Below are 23,041 nucleotides of genomic sequence, written 5' to 3' on the forward strand. Positions count from 1 at the left end.
GATGTTTATGTTCAAAATACTAATTGGATACTTGGGTCACCACCAGATGAGCTGGCTCAAATATGGAATCATTCAATTATGGATATTCTCAGGGAGGAAATTTTCTGGATTTCTATAAACCCTAATTTAATCCAAGACTGAATCTAGTCCATCTGACCTCAGTTGGCAAAAAGGGATAATTACAAAAGTACAGGCTAGTAGAGATAGTTGATAGAAACCAAGGTAATAAATATTTCTCCAAATTTTAGTTATGTCTGACTCTTAATAAACTCTGTGGACCATATTGTCCATGGGATTATCTTGGCAAAGATACTGGAGTAGTTTGTTATTTCTTTCACCTACAAATTGAGGCAAACAGAGGTTAAATGACTGACCAAGATTCACACATTTACTAAGAATCTGAAGTTGAATTTGAACTCAGGTTATTCCTGATTCCAGTTCCAGTACTTCATCTACTGTGCTATCTACCTGCCCTTCACTATTTTAAATTGGTTTAAAATAGGATACATATGAGCAAAATAATTTTTCAGTGATTTGTACTTAGGCTACATACTCATTCAAAAGAATAATTTTAAAGGTTGAGAAACGGGAGGTATAAGACCATAGGGTCTCATTTTATTTAAAGAATAAGAGCGAAAAATAAGGATATGAAAATTGCAGTATTAAAAAACTGTTAAAGGTGAAGAAATATTGCACTTTGGTAAGGGTCAGCATAGAGTTGTGGGCAGAGGAAGTCAGCATGAAATCTGCTACTCCCAGAGATTCTATCATATTATAGTAATTTTTATCTTAAGTAAATTGAAAGTAAAATGATAGATATAATAGAATGATACATTACTAAACAAATAATATGGAACTGTAATTACTGATTCCTTCTGCTTTCACATGAGGAAGCCATAGTCATCAAAAACCATGTGGTGAGATTATAATTTCAGTACACTATGTACTAAATAAATGATGAAGTGAAATTACTAACAGGGCTCCAAAAAAAAAAAAAGAGGTATTCTAGCTAGGCTCAGAATTTTTTAAGAACTATGATAATTAGAGAAGCTATCAATTTACATATTTCAAATATAGACGTAAATATTTTAATTTTTGTTAATATTCAAATATACCCCTCTTTCTCTATTCTTTCTATAGGGAGCCATCTCTTGTAATCAAGAATAACCTAATTTATATGTTAAATATAAAAATGTTATCAGTAATGGAAATAAAATTTCCTCATAGGACACAAGTTTAAAGTTAGCTTAAGGAAAGTTAATGAGTTCCATAGTATTTAACATATCAAGAGGTATATAAAATAGATTTTGGTGACTTGAGGCTCTAATTATTTCAAAAGGGAGAGGCAGTTTAATGCAGGAGAAAAATAGATAAAAAATTATCTAATATGAATGTGTGTAGAGCACATATTTAGAGATCAGTAGAAATTTATTGTAAAAATTGATTAGTTTAGGTAAAGTCTAAATAATGGATAAAATTACCTTTAATGTCTAAATCCACCAGTGCCTTCTCACTCTGATTTGTTCATGTTCTCCCATAAGTCCACAGGGCAGATCTATCCAAAGAGTGGGCCTTGTTCTAAGAGTAGTTAGTGGTATGGAGTTGAACTCTCTTACCAATGTATCAAGACTAATGTATCATGTTAAAAAGAGTGTAGCTAGGGGCAATTAGATGGTGTAGTGAATAAAGCAATGGCCCTGAAGTCAGAAGGACCTGAATTGGGATCTGGACTCAGATTGTTGACTGGTACTAGCTGTGTGATCTTGGGCAAGTCATTTAAGCTAATTGCCTGGGCGAGGGGAAAGAACATAAATGGTAGTTTGTGTGCTAGGATAATACTGAGGGACTGGGGATAGCAGCAAAAACAAAGGATAGTTTTAGATGAAAAGACAAAAAATTATGATCAAATAATGGAGGTTCATCTTTCTTGAATATGGAAGGGAGAACACTTATTGATAATATCAAGAATCATTTCTGTGCATATAGGTCTCACTTTTCCCCCAATTTTCCTTCTACCATTTTTTTTTTGATTTTTAATTTTTTTTAAATGTTCTGCCAGGAATTCTTGCTGGGCTTACATCCAACTCAATCAAGGCTTTGCTTGTAGATGTTTTAATATCATTGTTTTCTTCTGAGTTTCTGTCTTGATCTTCCCTGTCACCATAATAACTTTTTACGGTCAAGTTCTTTTTGTCAGTGGCTCATTTTCCAAGCCTATTTCTTAGAATTTTATGTTAAAATTGGGCTCTGTTCCCAGGGTGGGGGAGAGGTGCTGTCCCAAGTTTCAGGTGTTCTTTTCAGAGCTAATTCTAGGGGTTTGGAAGGGGAGGTGAAGTTTTCAGTGCTTCCAAGGTAGTGTGATTTGGGAGGAGATACAATCACTTCTCTCCTGGTCTACACTGGCCCTTACACCAGGAAGTACCTCTGATTCCTTGTAGCTATAAGTGATCCTGCTCCTCAGGGAGGATCTCTTGTGACTGCAAAGAACACTGCTCCTCAGAGCACCTCCTCCTTTGTGACTACAAGCACCTTCCTCTGCCCTGAAACTGTGGCTCAGAAGTGGTTATAGGCAATGGAGTTACCTAGGAGTCCCTTTTATCTTTTTCTGACCAGATACCTTACTATCTCTGCTGTGAAAGCTTCCTCCTTGGCCCACAAATGAACCTCCAACCCTGGCTCTAGGCCAGCTCCCACCTCTGGGACACAGACCTTTCTTTCCAAAGCTTTCTTGAACTGGAATATGACTCACCCTGAACTTTCTATTGCTTCTGCTGCCCCTAAATTCAATTTCAGACATTATTTAAAATAAGGCATTTCAAGGGGAATTTGGGGAGAGTTTGACTGTTGCTTCTACTCAGCAACCTTGACTCCATCCACCTCTTCAAGGTTTTTGATTTCTGGGTTCTTTTTTCTTCCAGGTAAAACAGTGTGTGGAAGGAGAAATGCTTCAACTGCCATGAGGAAGCATATGTAGAACTATTGTTTGCACCCTATAGATTCACTGTGATATTATTAAAATATGAGATGGAGATGAAGTTAATTGGTTAGCATTATTGTTAAGGACTGCTGAGTGATGGTGGATATAGCGCTTGGGCTGGAGTCGGGAAGATCAGTTCAAATCCTTCAAGTATTTACTCTGTGACCATTTTTGCTGTTCAGTTTTCAGTTGTGTCTGACTTTTCATGACCCCATTTGGGGTTTTCTTGGCAGAAATACATGTCTTTTGCCATTTCCTTTTCCAAATTCACTTTACAGATGGAAAAAAAAAAAAACAGTAACAACAACAACAACAACAACAAAAAAAAAAAAAAAAAAAAAAAAAAAAAAAAAAAAAAAAAAAAACGAGGCAAACTGCTAAGTGATTTTCCCAGGATCACTCAGCCAGTAAATGCCAGAGGCTAGATTTGAACTCAGGAAAATGAGTCTTCCCAACTTTATGCCAGGCCTAGCACTCTGTGCACTATGGTTCCACCTAGCAGTGACCTAGACAAGTCTCAACTATAAACAGGGATAGTAAGGTACCGACTCTACAGGGTTGTCGTGGAGCATCAAAGGCAGTGACATTTGTAAAGTGACCAACATAATGGCTTGTATACAGTAGGCATTTACTGAATGTTATTGCATTCCTCTCCCTCATCAGAGGGAGCATGATACCTCTGGTTCTATGTTAATGAAATGATTAGTATCAGGGTGTGCAGAGATCCTCGTTTAAATCGGGGGGGGGGGGGTGAAGTAGGATCGATACTAGAATGTTTCCTTAACCATGGTAACATGTGAAGAATATTTTTAAACAGACTTATGGCTTTTACGAGGGAATATCACCATCCTCATGACAATGGATGGCTTCTCAAGAATATGAACACAAGTTCATGTTGTACTTTTCCCACACAAGTCCCGAAAGGTAGGTAGAGAAACAATCATCCTTACTTTAGAGAAGAAGAAAGAGAATCATTTGATGATATAGCCAGAAAGTGTCTGAGGCTGAGAACAGAACCTAGGACTCCTGACTCTTAAATCCAGGGCTTTCTCTATGTCATGCTATCCATCATGTGCCATTTTATTCAGTGTCCCAATTTGCCGACTAATCCATAGACACTGCTCTTTTCACAGAGTCTGTGAATTCTCCCCATGTGCAATCTTTACTAAAAACTCAGTAAATGCCAGTCTTGATAATCTAGCAACATTCACTACCCATAGGAGGGAATCCAAAACACTCCACAAATTTTAGAGAAGGCAAAAAAGGTTCCATGAAGAACAAAGTCTGTTACTGGAACTAAGGAATGAGATTATATCACATTTATCTCCCTGTATACAGAGCTTTCTGAGTTTTAAATAATAGTTACATTGACTCATTCCCTATTTTCCAGTGACTAAACTGTATTCATTAGTGTTACCACAAATATGGAAGATTTGTCCAATTTTCCATGCCTCAGACCTCTTTATTGGTATATTACTGTGAATTTCCTTAGCAATCATGGGAACAATTTGCTTCTGTACAAGGGGGGGGGGGAATCTAGAGGAGGACCTGAAATGCATTTTGTTTTAAATAAATGTGTGTGGTTCTACTACCTGGACAATTGTAAAGATTATGAGCAAGAGAACTATATATGGGAGTTAATAAAGAAAATGTTCATGTCCCTTCCAGGAACCCCAGAAAGAAGATGGAGGGGAATGAAGAGGAATAACTACATTGTTACCACAATGGATGCAGTGCAACCAGAAGTTGAGACCTGTGCAACTAATTATTATATTACTGCTGTTCAGTGACATCCTTTACTACTATGTAAGGTATAAGGAATTTCCCTGAGCTCAATAAAATTTAATTTTAAGGCAAATACATCTATCTTATTCAGGTACTGGTTCAACTATTTGATTTCTAGGGTTCCTTCCAATTTTAAATTCTAATTCTGTGAAAAAATATATCAAATGCAAGGTACACCTCTAGGACTTTGTGGTTGCAGTTTAGTTTTTTAGTCTTGTCTATCTTTGTGACATCATGGACCACAGCACTTCCCTGCTCTATTCTCAGCCTTGGACACTCCTAGCTAGGATTCTAGCCATGTCATTAAATGATTCAGTTTCCTCATCTCTAAAATAAGAATTGTTTTTATCAGCTTCACAGGATCACATATATTAATAAACATTTTTAAAACGTTTGGAGTTCTCTTGGCAAAAAATACTGGAGCGGTTTGCTCTTTCCTTATCCAGTGGGGAACTTGAAAAGATATACTGTATTGCCTTAGCCTTCTCAATAGCTTCTCTTACATGGAAATTGCCCTGGACATTTCTGTAGTAGAATGATAAATAAGGAGATGGCAAGAGGAACAAATATTTATGCCTCTTTTTTTTTACCTCAGATATTCTGTGCATTTCAGGCATATTTGATATATTTTTGGGGTATTTCACCAATAATATTAAGTATGTAATAATAATGCTAATAAGATATAGTACGGGATGCTTTCTGGTATGGTTACTATTCTAAGACTTTGCCTCATCATAATATGGGGAAGTATAAAAATTCTAGATGTAATATTTTATTCCAGTCACAAAATTGCTCATTATGTCACTGCACATAATGTTCTAAGATGTCTAATTATAAAGGACTGTGATATGCAGATCTTAATTCCAAGCATAGTCTAATGTCAGATTGAATGTCTAAACCTCAGCTTGTCTAACCTCAGACTGAATAAGTTCTTCCTAAAGAATTCTGATTAAAAAATTAGGCTACTGTCTTCCAGGAAGCTATTCAGTATAAGTGAATGGTATGATATGGCCTCTAACAAAACTAATGCAATGTCAGCTTATATAAATGGAAATATAATATATAAAGGATACAATAGTCCCATTTTATCCTGTACTGGTCAGACCATATCTAGAGCTCTAGGGCCATGATCAGGGAAGATTGAAGCATTATGATAGTGAAGAGGCAACAAATTGTCTAATATAAGGAATGGAGTTATTAAACCTTAAAAAGAGATGAATTAAGGGGATACATGATAGCCACTTTAAAAATGTTTATTAATATATTTTACATTGCTTACATTTTCTAAAGTTTCTTCTCTCTTACTAAGAAAACCATCCTTTATTACAAACAAAAATTAAGAAAAACAGTTCAGCAAAATTAGTCTATGTATCATTAAAGTCTGAAAGTATATCCTCTATTCCACTTTCATAGTGCCTTATACCTCCAAATAAGAGGTAGAATATATTCCTTCTTTGGGGTCAGGCTGAATCATAATAATTGAACTCAACAATATTCAGTTTCAATGTCTGATACTATTCTTTACATTTATCTTGTCATTGTGTATATTGTTTCTTCATCCTTCTTACTTTATACCAGTTCATACATATCTTATCAAATTCTTCATATTCACCATTTCCAATAGCACAGCTATATTTCTTTTCTGGGTGATAATTTGTTTAACCATTCTCTGATAGATGGATATCTATTTTGTTTCTAATTCTTTGCTATTATGAATAGTACTGCTATACATAGTTTAGTATACACAAGAAATTTCATATGGCAGTAGGGGTCAAAGAATATTAATGTTTTGTTCATTTTCTTAGAATTAGTTCCAGATTTCTTTTCATGTTTGGACCAATCCATAGTTCCATGAATAGTGTGTTAGTGTGCATGTCTTCCTACATCCTCACCATTATTTCCATCTTTTGTCATCTTTGCCAATTTATTGAATCTGAAGTGAAACTTTAAAGCTTTTTTTGGATGTATATTGCTTTATTATTAGTGATTTGGAACGGCCTTTTACATGGCTGATAATGGTTTGTAATTCTTCTTTTTCTTCTTCTCTTTTTTCCCCTGAGGCAACTGGGGTTAAATGACTTGTGCAGGGTCACACAGATAGGAAGTGTTAAAGTGTCTGAGGTCACATTTGAACTCAGGTCTTCCTGACTTCAGGAATGATGCTCTATCCACTGCACCACCTAGCTGCCCCCAGCTTGTAATTCTTTTGAAAACAGTTTATATCCTTTTAACACTTTCATTGTTTATGTGTTTTGATATTATATATATATATATATATATATATATATATATATATATATATAAATTCTACATATGTACCTATATATAGGTACATATTTTAGATATCAGACTTTTATCAAAGTTATCTGATACAAAAGATTTTTTCTTCATTTTCCTCTTCTCTTAACTGTGAACTCAGCAACCCAGTTATTTAATAATTCCAGCAACATAAATCAATTAATTTGCATCTATTAAATACCTACTATGTGTCAGGCATAAGCACTGAAGATACAAAAAGAAGTAAAATGAAACACTCCCTGCTCTCAAGGAACTCACAGCCTAATGGGGAATAAAATTTTTTTGCAGGAAATGCTGGAAAACCTGAAGAGTTGGTAGAAATTATGTTTAGATTCACATTTTATACTACATGACACAATAAGCTCAACATAAACAAATGATTTGAATGTTTTTAAAAATCTCAGAATAAAAAAATAAAAGAAAACCAAATCAAGTATTTTTCACAACTTTGGAAACAAGTGATGAAAGTGATTACAAAGGATAAAGCAGGTCATTTCAATTACATGAAACGGACAGCTTTATGCATAAGAAACTTTGGAGTCAGTCAGAAAACCTATGTTCCAATTCTTCCTGTGTGATTTTGGAAGATCACTTCCCCTTCTCAGGGTTTCAGATCAAATGAAAGATGTTGGACCAAATAGTCTTCTAAAATTCTTTTCAGTAACTTAATCTATCCTATGATGGCCATTTTAAAATAGTTCATTATTTTTCTCCTAACTCCAGAGGGAACAAAAAGAACCAAGGAGTTCTCCATCACTTGTATTCTTCATGATTGCTTATGTTAAAAAAAATTCCTAAAATGAATGGGAGATTGGGTTAGATGATCACTATGAGTTTTTCCAGCTCTAACATTATACTAATTATGGCCTACAATCCTGTTTCTTTCAAAAGAAGAAAATCTTATTTATGGCTGTTTCACAAAGTTTTTTATTTCATGTTTTATTTATATTTGCCTCTTTACAGGTGTCAAATTTGAAACTTTAACAGCCCAGGGCATTCCCTCTAGCTTTGAAAAAAGACAAATCTTTCAGTTGTTTGCAATCTTAAAAAAAGAAAACATTTTTTTTGAAAGAAAGAGACATCAGTGGATATATGTCCTGTGTAGTAGAAAATGGCCAAATGATAGAGTAGTGGTGAAGCATTTATACACATCAGAATCTAAGTATATAATGTAATATGATATCCAGATAACTGAACTAATTTTAGACAGCTTTCTTCACATAAAATAATTATAGTTCAAATTCTGGCTAAATAACTAAAAAGGGTCACTCATTAATCTGATATATCATTCATATCCTTGAAATGAAAATAATTGTGGGTCTCTAATCTTGTAATTAAATGATCACAATATTTCAATTTTTTGTTCCAAGATATATTATATTAGAACTGGATAATTTAGACATTAGCCAGATTTTGGACTTAAATAATCATGTATCTCCCTGTATTTAACAATATAGTTTATAAACCCTCCAAAGTCCCCTTTTCAGTAAGAGTTGTCAAAAAATCAATAGTCCAAGTACTATCAAATTAATTTTCTTATAATATATTGCAAACTAGAAAACTTACCACATCCTTAGGAGGAGGTTCTACTTCCTTTTTTATTTTTTTACCCATTCTAAAAGGATAGACAAAAACAAATTACTCTATTTTCTCTCTATCACTTACTATTCCTATTATACAGTTTATATTTTCATGAGTTTATTAAGAATGATGTTGAAAAGCCCTGACTTTGCTTGTGAAATGTAGGCAGTAATGATGCTTAAAAAAAAACCAATGACTGATTCTCTGACAAAGGATGACTAAATAACAGCAGAATTAAATCTTTTATGGCACTAATCCAGTATTCATCTTCTATCTCTTTCTCTGTCTTCTGCCTTTCTGTGTCTCTATCTCTGTCTCTATCTCTGTGTATGTATGTATGTCTTTCATTTTAAAGATTGATCAAAATTACTTTGTGGGAATTGCTGTCATGAAATGTAGAAGTTAATTCTGAAATCTTTTGAAACCATAACCTGCCCTTTTTTTTTTCTATTCTACATAATCATATATGGTACTGACAAAACAAAGTTGTTCATTTTGTTAAATAAAAACTATGTGTCAAGAACTTGTAATTTTATTGCTGTAGGTACTCTCAATCAGCAGAGATCACAAGCTCTTTATAGTATAATTTTAAATATATATATATATATATATATATATATATATATATATATAATTGTCATGGTTTAAAAATTCATCACTTCATAGACCTAATAGGTTCTATTAAGTGAAAAAGATTTTGAGTATAGACAGCATATCTTTTCATATGAGGACCATCCTCAGTTTGGCAAGGTTGGAGGATAAGTTGGGCTTTATATTCTGTTTCATGTATTAATTAGATGTGTAATCATTAACAAATCATTTAATAAGAGCTTTAGGTTCTCATACATAAAATAAAGATAACAGCACTTGTACTACTATCCTCACAGGGTGGTTGTGTTAAAGCCTCCATAAACAGGAATTATATATATATATATATATATATATATATATATATATATATATATATTCTATTATACTATTTTATTCAATCAATCAAAATGTAACATTTATTATTACCTACTATGTGCCAGGGATTATGGTATATGTTTAGGATGTAGATGCAAAAAAATTAAATAATCTGTACTGACAAGAAATTTACATTCTAACAAAGAAAGCAAGAAGTATATCTATAAATATATTAAATGAATACAAAATACAAAAACCCCACAAAAATACAAAATAGAAAATACATTAAATAAAATATAAATACAAAATAAATACTTTTTAAGAAGCTGGATTGAGAGGGAAGGTACTAGGAATTGGGGGGATAAGGAAAAGTTTAGTGTAGAAGGTGAAGAAGGAAGAAAGGTTCTGTGAGGGGGAGATGATGAGACTGTACATTCCAGACCTGGCTATGATAGATGAAAGATTAGAAGTTAGAAAGAAAGGATAAATCAGGCTGAATCCAGAGTGCCAGAGAGAAACAATAGATAATAAAATTAGAAAAACTGAGCAATCTGGTACTTTTAAAAACTAAAAGAAAGGGGTTTGTATTTTGTTCTCCAGGCAATAGGGAATACCAGAATTAAGAAAGAAAGCAAGGTGGTCAGATCCATATTCCACAAAAATGCCTTTAGCTGTATTGGATTTATTGGATGTGTATTGGATGGATTAGAGTGGGGAAAGACTTGAGGAAAGAAGACCACATAAGAGGCTGTGGGAATAATCGAGAGAAAAGCAGTAAGGTCCTGAACTAAGCTGGTAGCAGTGTGTCAGATGGGAATCAGTCAAGTAGAATTTAAGTGCCCACCATGTGCTAGACACTGAACACTCTACTGACTGCTCCTTGGGACAAGACCTTAACAAGCCATTTAGGCCCCAGCTTCTGATGCCATATGGAGTCTCATAACTGAATGTGGTCATTGTGAAATTATGATTATCAGGAAATGTTTAATTTGTATACAATTTTATATACCTATATACTTGGGGTCACATATAAAAGGGTCATGAGTTGGGAAAAGTTTAAGAAGCCCTGATATAGGTCACAACAAAATCTTTAGGAAAAGTTCTACTTAACAATCAAACACAATTGTTTCTATTTGCAAAACACAAGAAATAGGAGTGTATATGATACTATAATTTTTTGTTATACAATTTTATAGATATAAATAAAATTTAATGAGCTAATGAAAATTGCTGTCTCCTATAAATCCAGTGATCCTAATAAAATTTTCTTTATGAACAACACTGGAGAAGCAATTCTGCAAATAGTTGTGCTACCTGGTTTCCAATGATTTTCCATCACAGCACAGTTACTGGCACAGATTCCTAATCAATGATGTTGACTGATTGAAGGCAAAAAAAAAAAAAAAATCCTCAAAAGCCTGAGGCTCCCTCCAGCTCCCTCCCATTATTAGTCCTTTGGAGCACATGTCCCCCTCCCTCATTCCACACCCCACCCCCAGGGCCTTAAGCTCAGAGGGGCACTGACAGGGTAAATTAAACCCTGGCCTCTAGCAAATCCTTAGACCTAGTTCTTCCCCAGAGCTCTAGGACAGAATTTGACTGGGCTCTCAGCCAGGTCCTCCCTCTTTCCTAGACTCTCTTCTGGCAAAGTGCATTGGATTTGGAATCGGAGAACTGAAGGCAATAGACATATATCTTTGGAAGCTTCTAATGCTAACTCTTAGCACCCATTTTTCTTATTTCAGCATTAACGGTTCGTAGTAGTAAATAAAGAAGTTCCACAAAAAATGGAGTAACAACTTTGGGAGTTCTACAATCATATTCTGTTTTGGATATGAATTGGGACTCATGATTTCACTGTTATAGAGAAATTGTGAAGACAAACCTTGTACTAACCAATGAATCAAGCATTAAGTGCCTAGTATATTATGCCAGACATTATTCTCAGGGCTAGGGATACAAATGCAAAGAATGAAAGAATCACTCCATATTTATGCTTCAGTGGAGAAGAAAGTACTTATAAAATGTGTGCAATACAAATATAAGATGAATAAATGCAAATTATATGTATTACATAAGGATGTATATTGTGTGCATACACACACACACACACACACACACACACACTCACATGCACCTATATAGTATTTAAATAGATTAGCTGGCAAAAGGAGGGTACTAGGAGTTGAGAAGGATCAGAATGGTTTAATGCAGGTGTTGCCTGAGGTACTTCATGAAAAGAAGAATTCTGTGACAGAGTAAGAAGAGTATATTCCAGGCAAAAGGAAAGCCAGTACAAGGCCACAGAGAAAGAAAATGGAATGTTATATGTAAGGATTAGACAAAATGTCTCTTTGTCTGGATTTGCAGGGGGTGGGAGAGGGAATAGCATCCAATAAGGCCATTGATAGGTTGGGCCTGGTTATATAGGGCTTTAAAAGCTAAATAGAGGGATTTAGACTGGATCCTTGAGAAAACAGGAAAGTACTGGAAGTTAACGAAGAAGGGGAGTCACAGAGTCAGATCTTCTGACTTCAGGGGAAAATTATTTTGGTAGCAGTATGTAAGATAAACCAGGGGTGAAACATTGGAGGCACAGAGGATGTGATAGTAATCTAGGTGAGAGGTCTTGAAGGTCAGAATTAAGGCAGCAGGTATCGGTGTCCTGAAGGGATCAGATGCAAGATGGCAGAAATAACATTTAATTGGATATGTGGACTGAGGGAGAATGAGAGTCCAAGATAATTCTGAGGTAGTAAGTCACAGGAGGAAATTTGGAAAGGAGGGAAGATGTGTATGGAACATCTAGCAAACTCAATTAAAGCAATGGGAGCTTTGGGGAAGTAGGGGATGGGGAGAGAGACATGAAGAGACTGAGACAAACAGAAACAGAAAATAATGGAAACAGGAAAGAAGAAATATAGAAGAGAAAGAATGAAGAGGGAGAAGACAAGACAGATTTAGGATGGAATCTTAAACCCACGGGGAAACATACATGATTACAGTGTAGGTTAGTATTTTCTCTAAGTTATAGTTTTAAAGAGTTGCCTCCCTGAACACCTGAGAGATTAACTGGCCAGGGTCTTATAATTACTTTGTGTCAATGGGGCTGGAGGCCAGTCTTCCTGATTCTGAGATTGGTTTTCTATTCTTTACTCATAATGTGCCTCTATTCTGATTTGGACCTAGGTAACTGTTTAAAACAACTTCTATTTGAAGCTTCTAACTCCCTTTTATGGTCATGCTTTCTTCTCCCTTCCCTTCTTGGTTTATTCTTTCTAAAGCTTATTAAAGCTGGGAGGAATTCGATCATCACTTTTTCTTTCTTTTTCTTTTTTTTTAAGAGAAGGGGTGGGGAAAAGGATCAGTTCTAGACTTGTAGAGGTGTCATAAATGGAAATTCCTGAAGTGTATCTAGAAAACTTCCCACCAGTCAGTACCTTATCGGCTTGGAGAGTTGCCTGAGGGCATTTGAGATTTTAAAGGATTTGCCTTCTAAGTCTGATAGTTAATATATGAACTCAGGCTGGTCACTATAGGGTTAGAAGAAGGAAGACAGGGATGAAGGGAGTAGAAGAGGAAGAAGAAAAGGAAAAGGGAGACAGAAAGACAAATACCAGGAAAGAGAAGGGTAAGAAAGAAAGAGGGTAAAGAAGAGGTGAAGGGAGAAGAGGGAAGGGGAAATGAAAGAAGAAACAATAAAAAAGGGAAGAAGAATAGAAAGAAAGAAAAAGGAATTAAGAGAAGGGAAAAGGGAAAAAAAGTGGTGAAAGAAGAGGCACTGAAAAAAGGAAAGAGGGAGGGGGGTTGTTAGCGGGAAAAAGAAGGGAGGTAAAGAAAAGGCGTTGGGAAAGGAAAGAATGGGGAAGGAGGAGGAAAGAGGACAATGAGAGGGAGTGAGAAGGGGAAAAGAAGAAGGAGAGGAAAGCGTTAGAAAAGGAAGGGAGAAGGAAAAAAGAGGTGAAGAGATAAAGAAAAATACAAAAACCAATACCCTAGCCAGGCAGGGCTCTGAAATAGGTGAGCACTGAGTAAGTGGAGGTAGGAGCAAGGGGTCCCTTCATAACACCATGTCTGGCTCTGAACGTTTCCTCCAAGCCTGCCCCATCAACCCGGGTTCTAGGGAGTCTACCTGCCCCCAGGCCCTCTATGCTGCCTTCAAGCTCCCTCTTCCTGTCCAGCCTTGGCCCTTACCTGTTTTGCGAACCGTGATCAACCGCCCCACAATCAAGCTCCCTCCCACTCCCTCCCTCACTCCTCCAGGATTGAGCTTCGGGTTGTTTTCAGTTGCTAGGAGACTGGGGTGGGGAAGGAAAGAGAGCGGAGAATTCAACGCATGCGTCTCCCCTCAATAGGTCTAGGTCCCGCCCCCTGTCCCGCCTTGCAGAGAGAGAGCATCCATCCCATTGCCTCCTATGGCATCGCATCCCTTGGAGCTTGGACCAGCTCCTGGCTTGGCGGAGGGAGCTAATGCCCGCTGCTCTTCTCTCATTTTTCAAAGATTGAATAAACCCTGGCTTGTTTTTAGTAAGAATGATAGGTTCAGATGGCCGTCCTTTTCACATCGCATTTTAACAACCGGCTCCAGTGGGTGAACAATTTTAAATACAACAGCCCCACGGCCAATCTGACTTCCACTGCGCTTTATAAAACGCTTTGCGTCCCCTGGTAGTCCTTGACTATTGTCAGGGCTCTGTCCCCTCCTATATCTCAATTTCTCCTAAGAGTCATCCCCATCCTATCTTAGTATACACACTGAAACCCTCGGAAAACGAGCGGTTAATTTGTGCTAAGTAATGCACCTCCCGGTGATAGTTCTTTGTACAATTTTGCAATAATAGCGGTTGTTTATGACCTCCTCGCTGATACTCAACAGCCCCTTTATTCCTCTCTTGTTTACTCGCCATCGTGTTCTCCAAAAGAGGCACCACCTTGCGCCTATGTCCCCTGTCCTTCAAAACAAAACAAAACAAAACAAAATCTCAGAGTCAGTGTAGCCGGGGTCTTGCGGCTCCTCCCTTCGATGTCAAACTGATAGAAAGAGTAGCTTACATTCTGCCAAAAACAGGCAGAACAAAGACGGAGAGAAAGCAGCCGGAATCAACGGAGTGTGCACAGAGGAAATCCTTGCTGTCGGTTATGAGAGTGAGCCAAAAGGGAATACTCAGAAATCAGATTTTATTAATCCTGAAAAAAAAGATGATTCAGAAAATCAGAAACTACCAACCTATATAGACACCTTTCCAACTGTTGTTGTGGCTTAGTCTATTTTCAAGTCATCACTCCTTTGGGGATTTTCTTGGCAAAACTACTGGAGTGATCTACCATTTCCTTTTCCAGCTCATTTTACAGATGAGAAAATTGAGGCAAATAGAATTTAGTTGACTCTCCCAGGGTTAGATTTGCAGTAATATCTTTGTGATTAGTCCAAGGATTCTATCATTGCATCAATTCCATTCTACACGGACAAAATGGGCATGAGTACAGAACAGGTGCACTTTCTTTTTTATTTTATTAAAGCTTTTTATTGACAAAACATAGGCACCGGTAATTTTTCAACATTGACCCTTGCAACACTTTCTGTTCCAAATTTTTCCCTCCTTTCCCCTCCCCCCTCCCCTAGATGACAAGTATTCCAATATATGTTAAATATGTTAAAATATATGTTAAATCCAATATATGTATACATATTTATACAGTTATCTTGTTGCACAAGAAAAATTGGATCAAGAAGGAAAAAAAAACCTGAGAAAGAAAACAAAATGCAAGCAAACATCAACAGAAAGAGTGAAAATGCTATGTTGTGGTCCATACTCTATTCCCACAATCCTCTCTTTGGGTGTAAATGGCTTTCTTCATCACTGAACAATTTGAACTAGTTTGAGTCATCTCATTGTTGAAGAGAACCACATCCATCAGAATTGATCATCATATAGTCTTATTGTTGCCGTGTATAATGATCTCCTGGTTCTGCTCATTTCACTTAGCATCAGTTCATGTAAGTCTCTCCAGGACTCTCTGAAATCAACAGGTAAACATTCAAAAATAATACTATACAATAAGTCACATCAGACAATTGACTGAGAGATATAAGATCCCATCATGCTTTCTGTTTGTTTTCTTAATGATTAGAAAAAATGACCTTCTCTTCCAACAGAGAATTCCCTTCTCTTCCCAATTATTTGGAATAATTCTGATGCATTCTGAAGACATTGTTCCAACACATTGTCTTCAGAATGCATCAGAATTATTCCGAATTCTTTGAAAGACATTTGTCTTTAATATCAGACAAAACATAAAACAGAGAGACATTCTCACTAAAGGTGTTTCACATGATCATGAGGGAGATTCAGAACAGAAAATGGATTCCTTAGAGATGGTGAGATTGTCCAGATTCTACTGCTTGCTCATGATATTGTGCTAGTTCCATAAAAGCTGAGGACACTGTAGAATCTCTTGGATGAGATCTCTTTGGTCTAAATCATATAAAGAAAAACCACTTTAGGACTACTTCTTGGATTATGATATGCTTGGTAAATGGAAAATCTGTAACTCTTGTACAATAGTATGTATACCTGTGTATATGGGTGGTAAGTGAATAAGTGTGAATGTGTACTCTCTGGTACAGAGTACAGATCAACAACAAATCAGATTCAGGATTAAAAAGAAGGAAAGCAGGCTGAAAATTGCAAGTCATCCTTAATGACCAAAAACTTCTCCCAGAAACAAAAGGCTAATTTACTACTATTGTGTGTCCATTGATCATGGGAGGCAGCATTGTTCATTGGAAAGAGTAGAGCTTTAGAAATCTTAAATCCCCTCATACACTTGAAGTGTTAAGTGTGACTAGCTATGTGACCCTGGGCAAGTCACTTAACCACAACTGCCTCAGCAAAAAACAACAAAAAAAGGTTAAATCCTATTTTTGATGCTTACTATTTGTGACCTTGGATAAATTACCATAGAAGTCAATTTCCTCATCTATAAATTAGGGAACAGAGATGGTCTCCAAGGCATCTTACAGCTCTCAGTCTATGATTTTATAACAATATGACTGTAATGGGCTGAAGCTCGAATTAATGTACTGAGGTTCCAGGCACGTGAGGCTAAATAGTAATTGGACCATATACTATTAATATATATGCTTAGAGAAAGAATAGCCCCCACCCACTCTTTGTGCAAGTCCTGATGTGTTGTATAGGAAATGACAATTTGGGTGGGTGGAGGCAGAGGGGCAGGAAGAGAGGGAGGGAGACACTGCTGTCTGGCTTCTTAAAGCAGCTGCACACATTGCTCTCATGATCCTCCCTTCACCTTCGATCCCCCTTCACCTCCAATCCTTCTTCACCTCTATTGAGAATAAAGATTGAAGATTTTCCCTTAACCTGAATTCCTGGCTCCGGATGATTTTAAAATATGCCCTCATCACATATGACAGTCTCTACAGAATTAAAAATGACCATCACTCATGTAGTACACATCACTTCACACCTGTAAATTAGAAAGAAGATGGCTATATTAGCAGAGGCAGTATTCTTAATTGTCCTACATCAATGAAACAACAGATCTAGAGTATGTATATTTGTGTGTGTGTGTGTGTATTCACAACTTTAGTATTACCAAAACTTTTTCTATTTAGAAACACCTAATTCACAGTATACATTGGAAAGGATGCCCAATTTTTCATCATTTTATCTATGTTTGAATCCTAGCTCTGACTCTAGCTATCTGCATGAATTTAAGCAAGTCACTCAAACTCTCTGGGACTTAGCAGCTTCATGTATAAAGTGAGGGAATTGGTCTAGATCAGAAATTACTAACATAGTGTTATTCAACTTTTTTTTCAATCTTTTTTTACAATCTTTTTTCAATTTTTAAAAAAATGTATTTTATTTGAAAAAACAAAGAAAAACAGAAAAAGAATACAAAACAAAATAAGGATCAAATTGCCAGATCGAGAAAGTATATATATTATTAAAAGAAATTATATTCATAAGTGTATTTTTCCTTTACTTTCTTGTAAATTGTTCTTTGCTTCTCTGCTGAGCATCTTATTAACTTTATTCTTTTTCCCCCTTATGTTCCCCCCACCACTCCCAAGCAGGCTATAGTTAAGAAAAGTTATATTTATGTATACATATAGTTATATTCATACATACACACAATCACACACACACATACCCCATATACACACATCATTCCTATCTTTGTTGACACTTTAATTAAATTTTGCTCCATAATTTGCCTTGATATTATTTAAGTTCCCCCTACCCAGGGATCCTTCCCTTGTTTTCTATCCTCACCTTTTGCTTCTCCACTTGTGCATCCTTTCCCCCTTATTTCTTTATAGATTTTGAAGAATGCTATATCCTTTAAGATATATAGGTAGTGTTGCCTATTAAACACATTCCCGATGTGAGTAGGTTTTTAGAACTATGAGCCCTCCTCCCACCCTCCAATGTCTCTGTGTCTATTCTTCCTCTGAACCTTACTTGTAGAATGATTCCTGTTTTTATATTGACTCTACTAATATTTCTTTTGAGATACCCTGTGGTGGATGTGAATCTTAAACATATAATATACATTTCCCATGTTAAAAAACATAAACAATGTCCATGTTTAAACAATTTATCCATGTTGAGTTCATTAAAATTGATCTTTGATATGGGCTTTTATATGTTAAATTTTCTATTAAATTTGGGTTTGGCTGATAGAAAGTCCTGAAAAATCTTCAAGTTCAGTGAAGTCCATTTTTTCTCATTCAAAATTTTAGATAATTTTGCTGGATGTGATAGGCCTATTTCTTTTGATTGTTGGTCGATATGATTCCAGGGCCTGCAGTCTTTTATTGTAGCTGCTGATAAGTCTTGTACAATTCTAATTGTAACTCCAATGTATTTGAATTGGTTTTTCCTTGTTTCTTGCAAAATTTTCTGTTTTATCTGGAGTTTTCTAAATTTGGCAATAATATTCCTGTGTGTTTTCCACAAAGGATCTCTTTGAGGTGGTCATCAATGAATTTTTTTTCTATTTCTACTTTTACTTCATGTTCTATCACTCCAGGACAATTTTCTTGGATTATTTCCTGCATTATTCTGTCAAGATTCCCTTTTTGGTCATAGCTTTCTGGCAGTCTAATTATTCTTATATTTTCTCATCTTGATCTGTTCTCCAAATCTTTCATTTTTTCTTCTAAGATGTTTCACATTCTATTCTATTTTCTCATTCTTTATAATCTGTTTTGTTATTTCTTAGTCTTTCATAGCTTCATTGCTTTACCCTTGCCCAATTCTAATTTTCAAAGAATTATTTTCATCTTTGAGACTCTATTCTAGTCTCTAGACTCTAGTCTAATTAACTTCTAGTTAGTTAACTTTTTCCATTATCTTCTTGTTTTACCTGGATGGTTTTTATTTTTATTTTTTAGTTTTTCCTCAATGTCTCCCATTTGATTTTTAAATTCTTTTTTGAGTTCTATAAATTCACTCTGAGCAAGGAGCCATTTCACATTATTCTTTGGGGTAGAAGCTTTTTTAGTAAAGTATCCTCCTTTAAAGATGAACCTAGGTGTTCCCTGTTTCCATAATATGCTTCAATAGTGGAGTTCATTCTTCTTTGACAATTCATTATTTTTTAAATGAGTTATTAGTATAAGCACCACAAATGGGAGGATGGTGCCTCAAGTTTCTCTTCAGCTCTCCACTCTGACCAGGAATCCCAAATCAAGAGCTCTACTCTTCAGCAAGTGCCCACAGCCTGCAGCATCCCTGTCCTACTGCCCCTGTACTATTTGGTGGGTACAACAGGCACAGTTGTGTTGCTGAGACATGACCCTGGGTGAGAAGGAACCACTTGGGCCTGGTGTTCCCAAACAGCTGAGGTTCTCCGTCTTCCAGGACTCAAATTCCTATTGAACAAACAGTCCAGGAGGTGAACATTTCTGTGGTTCCTGCTGAGACTCCAGCCAAACCCAGCTAGCCCAAGGAGTTCCCACTGAATTTTCTGCAGAGTTAGCCCAGAGGTGTTAGCACTTCAGACAGGTTAATCCCAGCACAGGGCCTTCAGATCTTGTGAAGTTGTATGAGGAGGATGCCCTGTTCTGTCCCAAGTCATCTTGATTTTTGTGGAGGAAATCAGAAGAGATTGAAATATACCATTCTATTCTGTCATATCCCAGAATCTTCCCCTTTTCCAGTATTTTAAAAATATATATATTATTTTAGTTTTAATTTTCAACATACACTTTTATAAGATTTTAATTTCCATTTTTCTCTCTTCAGTATAGCAAGCAATCCGATATATACGCGATGCTCTCTCTCTCTCTCTCTCTCTCTCTCTCTCTCAACATATATATATATATACACACACACACACATATATATATATATATATACACACACACACATACACACACACACACACACACACAATCATACTTAACATATTTACATGTTGTTGCTTGCCCTTCATTCTCAAAGAGAACCATGACACCAGGGAAGTGATACCATGAAAATGCAAGTAAACTGGAGAGGAAAACCATGAGAAAGAAAAAAAGTACAGTGAAAATAGTACTTTTAATACAACTAGGTTCCTTCACCATCTTTTGTATTAGAAACATTCTTCTGATAAGAAGTTCATAACTGCTACCAAAGGGGGACCATAATATTAAAAAAAAATTTAGAACTCATGATCTAGATAAACTCATAAGATTCCTTACAGAGCTAAACTAAAATAATTTAACAAAGTTTAATCAAAAGAAGGTAAAGTAAATCTAAATCATAGAAAGATCATTCATAATGAGTAGAACCAAGAGAACATTGTACACAGCAACAAGATTATGTAATGATCAATTCTGATGGATGTGGCTCTTTCCAACAATGAGGTTATTCAGTTCCAATAGACTTGTGATGGAGAGAACCGTCTGCATCCAGAGGACTATGGGGACTGAAATGGATCACAACAGAATATTTTTAACTTTTTGTTGTTTGCTTATTTTTTTTTCCTTTCTCATTTTTTTCTTTTTGATCTGATTATTCTTGTGCAGCATAATACATGTAGAAATATGTATGGAAGAATTGCACATGTGTAACACATATTGGATTGTTTGCTATCTAGGGGAGAGCGTGGGAGGAACAGAGGGAGAAAATTTTGAAATGCAAGGTTTTGTAAAGGTGAATGTTGAAAACTATCTTTGTGTATATTTTGGAAAATAAAAAGCTATTTCATAAAAAAAGAATTCATTCATTAGTCACTAAGGTTTTTTATAAATCTCACATTATATACATCCCCTAACTTATATGGGTTAGGTCCAAATTAGTGCAAAATGGTTGCATATTTGAATTCATATTGCATATTGTTATTGAACTGGAACCAGTTACTATATTTTACATAATTATAACTTTGAGTAGTGCAAATTCAAATACATATGACCACCTCAGTCCACCACTTTCCTTTTTCTAAAGCAATTAGGGTTAAGACTTTCCAAAGTACTTTTAGATTTAAATTCAAGTTTGTCTCATATCATTACTGTCCCTCCTATTTTTTGTGGTTTTTGCAGTGCATGATAAAATTTAGATGAACTTTTTGACCTACTTATTTTTGATATTTCTAAATTAAATAAGTTTATGTAAACATTGTAATATTAGATTCTGTTTTTAAAGTCAGTCTTTAAGTCTTTAGTCCATTTATATTTAATAGTATTGATAATTATTACATTTATGATTTCTTTACTCATTCTATTTAGCCAGGTAATCAAAAAAACATTTATTAAACACTCAGTGCGTACCAGGTACTTTTCTATGCTCTGTGGATTCAAAGAAAAAGGAAAAAAAAAATCCCTGCCTCAAAGACCTTATATTCTAAGGGGGAAGAAAATGTATATGTTTATGTGTAAATAAATATGTAAATAGATCTATACAAAATGCATGCAGGATAAATACAAGAAAGCAATACATTTCCTCTTAATTTCCCCCCAAAATGATAACCATTCTAATAAAATACTTCTTTATTCTAATATGCAACTGCAAAGATTTATTTTGGGATTATTTCCCCATCCATTTTTGCATCCCTCCTCCTTCCCCTTTTTCTCTGAAACACCTTTTGGAAACCTTTTGAAATTTAGCCAATAAATTGTTCCAAGGATTCTTACATTTTGTTAACAACTGTTTTATTTTGGCTGTTTTAAATTCTTTCTGGCTGGGAGTATTGTCCAATGTTTACAGATTTCCTTGAAGTAGATGCATTTCTCAATAAAATTTTGAAAACCTGTTTATTTCTCAAATATCTATCTCTGGTCTTCATAATGCATCATAAATCACTAAGTAGAGACTTCTTAGGTGATATCCTATGAGTATTACTTTTCAAAATAATGTATTCCATTTTCTGTAATGATCACTTGTTTTCCTTAAAAAGTCTTCTGTGATCCATTTTCCCTCCCATTAGACAAATGGCGTATTCATCTGAAATACTTTTTTCTCATGGAGTTGTGGGAGTTAACACTCATATCTACATAGACTATGTCTTGGAGGTTTTTTTATGGGCTATCACAGATTCTTCTTTGCATGTCACCAATTGTGACAATTTTTCTTGGATGATATTTAAAGTTATAATGATCAGATTTTTTTTCCTGAGCCCTCTGGGATAATGATAATCTCTTTTGCTAAATCATGCTCTATATTCTAGGTCTGTTGCTTGAATCTACATTATACATAACACATCTATATATATACATCTATATATAATATACATTTACATTATAATAGTTTGAAGGAATCAGTGATTTTTTTGAATGTATTTCTAACTACTTTGCATTGTCTGTGATAATATTAACTGCTGTTAAGTCTATTGTTTCTAGGGAATTTTTGAGATTTTCTATTGTGTTTTTCATATTAGTAATTTTCTACACTAATTACTCTTGTTCTTTTGCACATTTTTTAATTAATTTCCTCATAATTTTAAAGTTCAAACTTTTATTAATTTTTGTAATTTTTCTTAGCATTTTAATTTTTTTTAATTTTAAATGCATTTATCTATCTAAAGATTTCTTTTTTCCCCATCACTGTTAAATCTAGCACTTTCCGTGACTTATTTGTTCTAATGTATATTCAAATTTTATTGTCTTTTTTTTTTTGCTTTGTTTATTTAACATTTTTTAGTTGGTTTTTATGCGTGTGTATGGGAGGTGGGGAATGAGTTAAATCATTCCTCTGTAGTTTTTTTATTGAGGCAAGAAAATAGAAAGGGAATGAGAAATCTTGCTCCTTTTGATCTACTCACTACAACACCTTGAATTACTCTGAAGTTCTATTGTTTTTGAAACACCTTGAATGAAATTCTAGTAACTACTAAAATGTACCTGTTGTTCAAGACTTATTACCTTGTTTGACTACTAAGTGATAAATTTCTTGGTCATAGCAATGCATGAATCAAGGAAAAAAAAAATGTTCCATAGTCTTTTGTAACTGTCTTCTTTCCCAACTATGATGGTGGAGTGAT

General features: G+C 35.2%; 1 protein-coding gene and 2 long non-coding RNA genes across 7 annotated transcripts in view; 2 read left to right on the forward strand and 1 right to left on the reverse strand.

The window, feature by feature from the left end:
* Window positions 1-4,828, forward strand: part of LOC116419465 — a 132,800-nt gene extending 127,972 nt beyond the window's left edge. For both annotated transcript variants that reach the window (XR_004229791.1, XR_004229792.1), the window contains 2 exons: window positions 3,795-3,901; window positions 4,646-4,828. This is a non-coding gene — a long non-coding RNA (uncharacterized LOC116419465). The remainder of the gene's footprint in view (window positions 1-3,794; window positions 3,902-4,645) is intronic.
* Window positions 1-13,847, reverse strand: part of ARMC3 (armadillo repeat containing 3) — a 131,822-nt gene extending 117,975 nt beyond the window's left edge. For 3 of the 4 annotated variants that reach the window (XM_031939869.1, XM_031939868.1, XM_012551246.2), the window contains exons 1-2: window positions 13,742-13,847; window positions 8,627-8,675 (exon numbers count right to left, since the gene is read on the reverse strand). In XM_031939869.1, the coding sequence (XP_031795729.1) occupies window positions 8,627-8,674 (48 nt within the window). In that variant the 5' untranslated portion in view covers window position 8,675; window positions 13,742-13,847. Of the gene's footprint in view, window positions 1-8,626; window positions 8,678-13,741 lie in introns of those variants that run through there. The other variant, XM_031939870.1, reaches the window with a different exon arrangement.
* Window positions 13,848-15,831: 1,984 nt separating this feature from the next.
* LOC116419290 overlaps window positions 15,832-23,041 on the forward strand; it is a 73,039-nt gene continuing 65,829 nt past the window's right edge. The window contains exon 1 of the long non-coding RNA XR_004229558.1: window positions 15,832-15,926. This is a non-coding gene — a long non-coding RNA (uncharacterized LOC116419290). The remainder of the gene's footprint in view (window positions 15,927-23,041) is intronic.

This window comes from Sarcophilus harrisii, chromosome 5 (genome assembly GCF_902635505.1).
Source record: "Sarcophilus harrisii chromosome 5, mSarHar1.11, whole genome shotgun sequence".
NCBI lineage: Eukaryota > Metazoa > Chordata > Mammalia > Dasyuromorphia > Dasyuridae > Sarcophilus > Sarcophilus harrisii.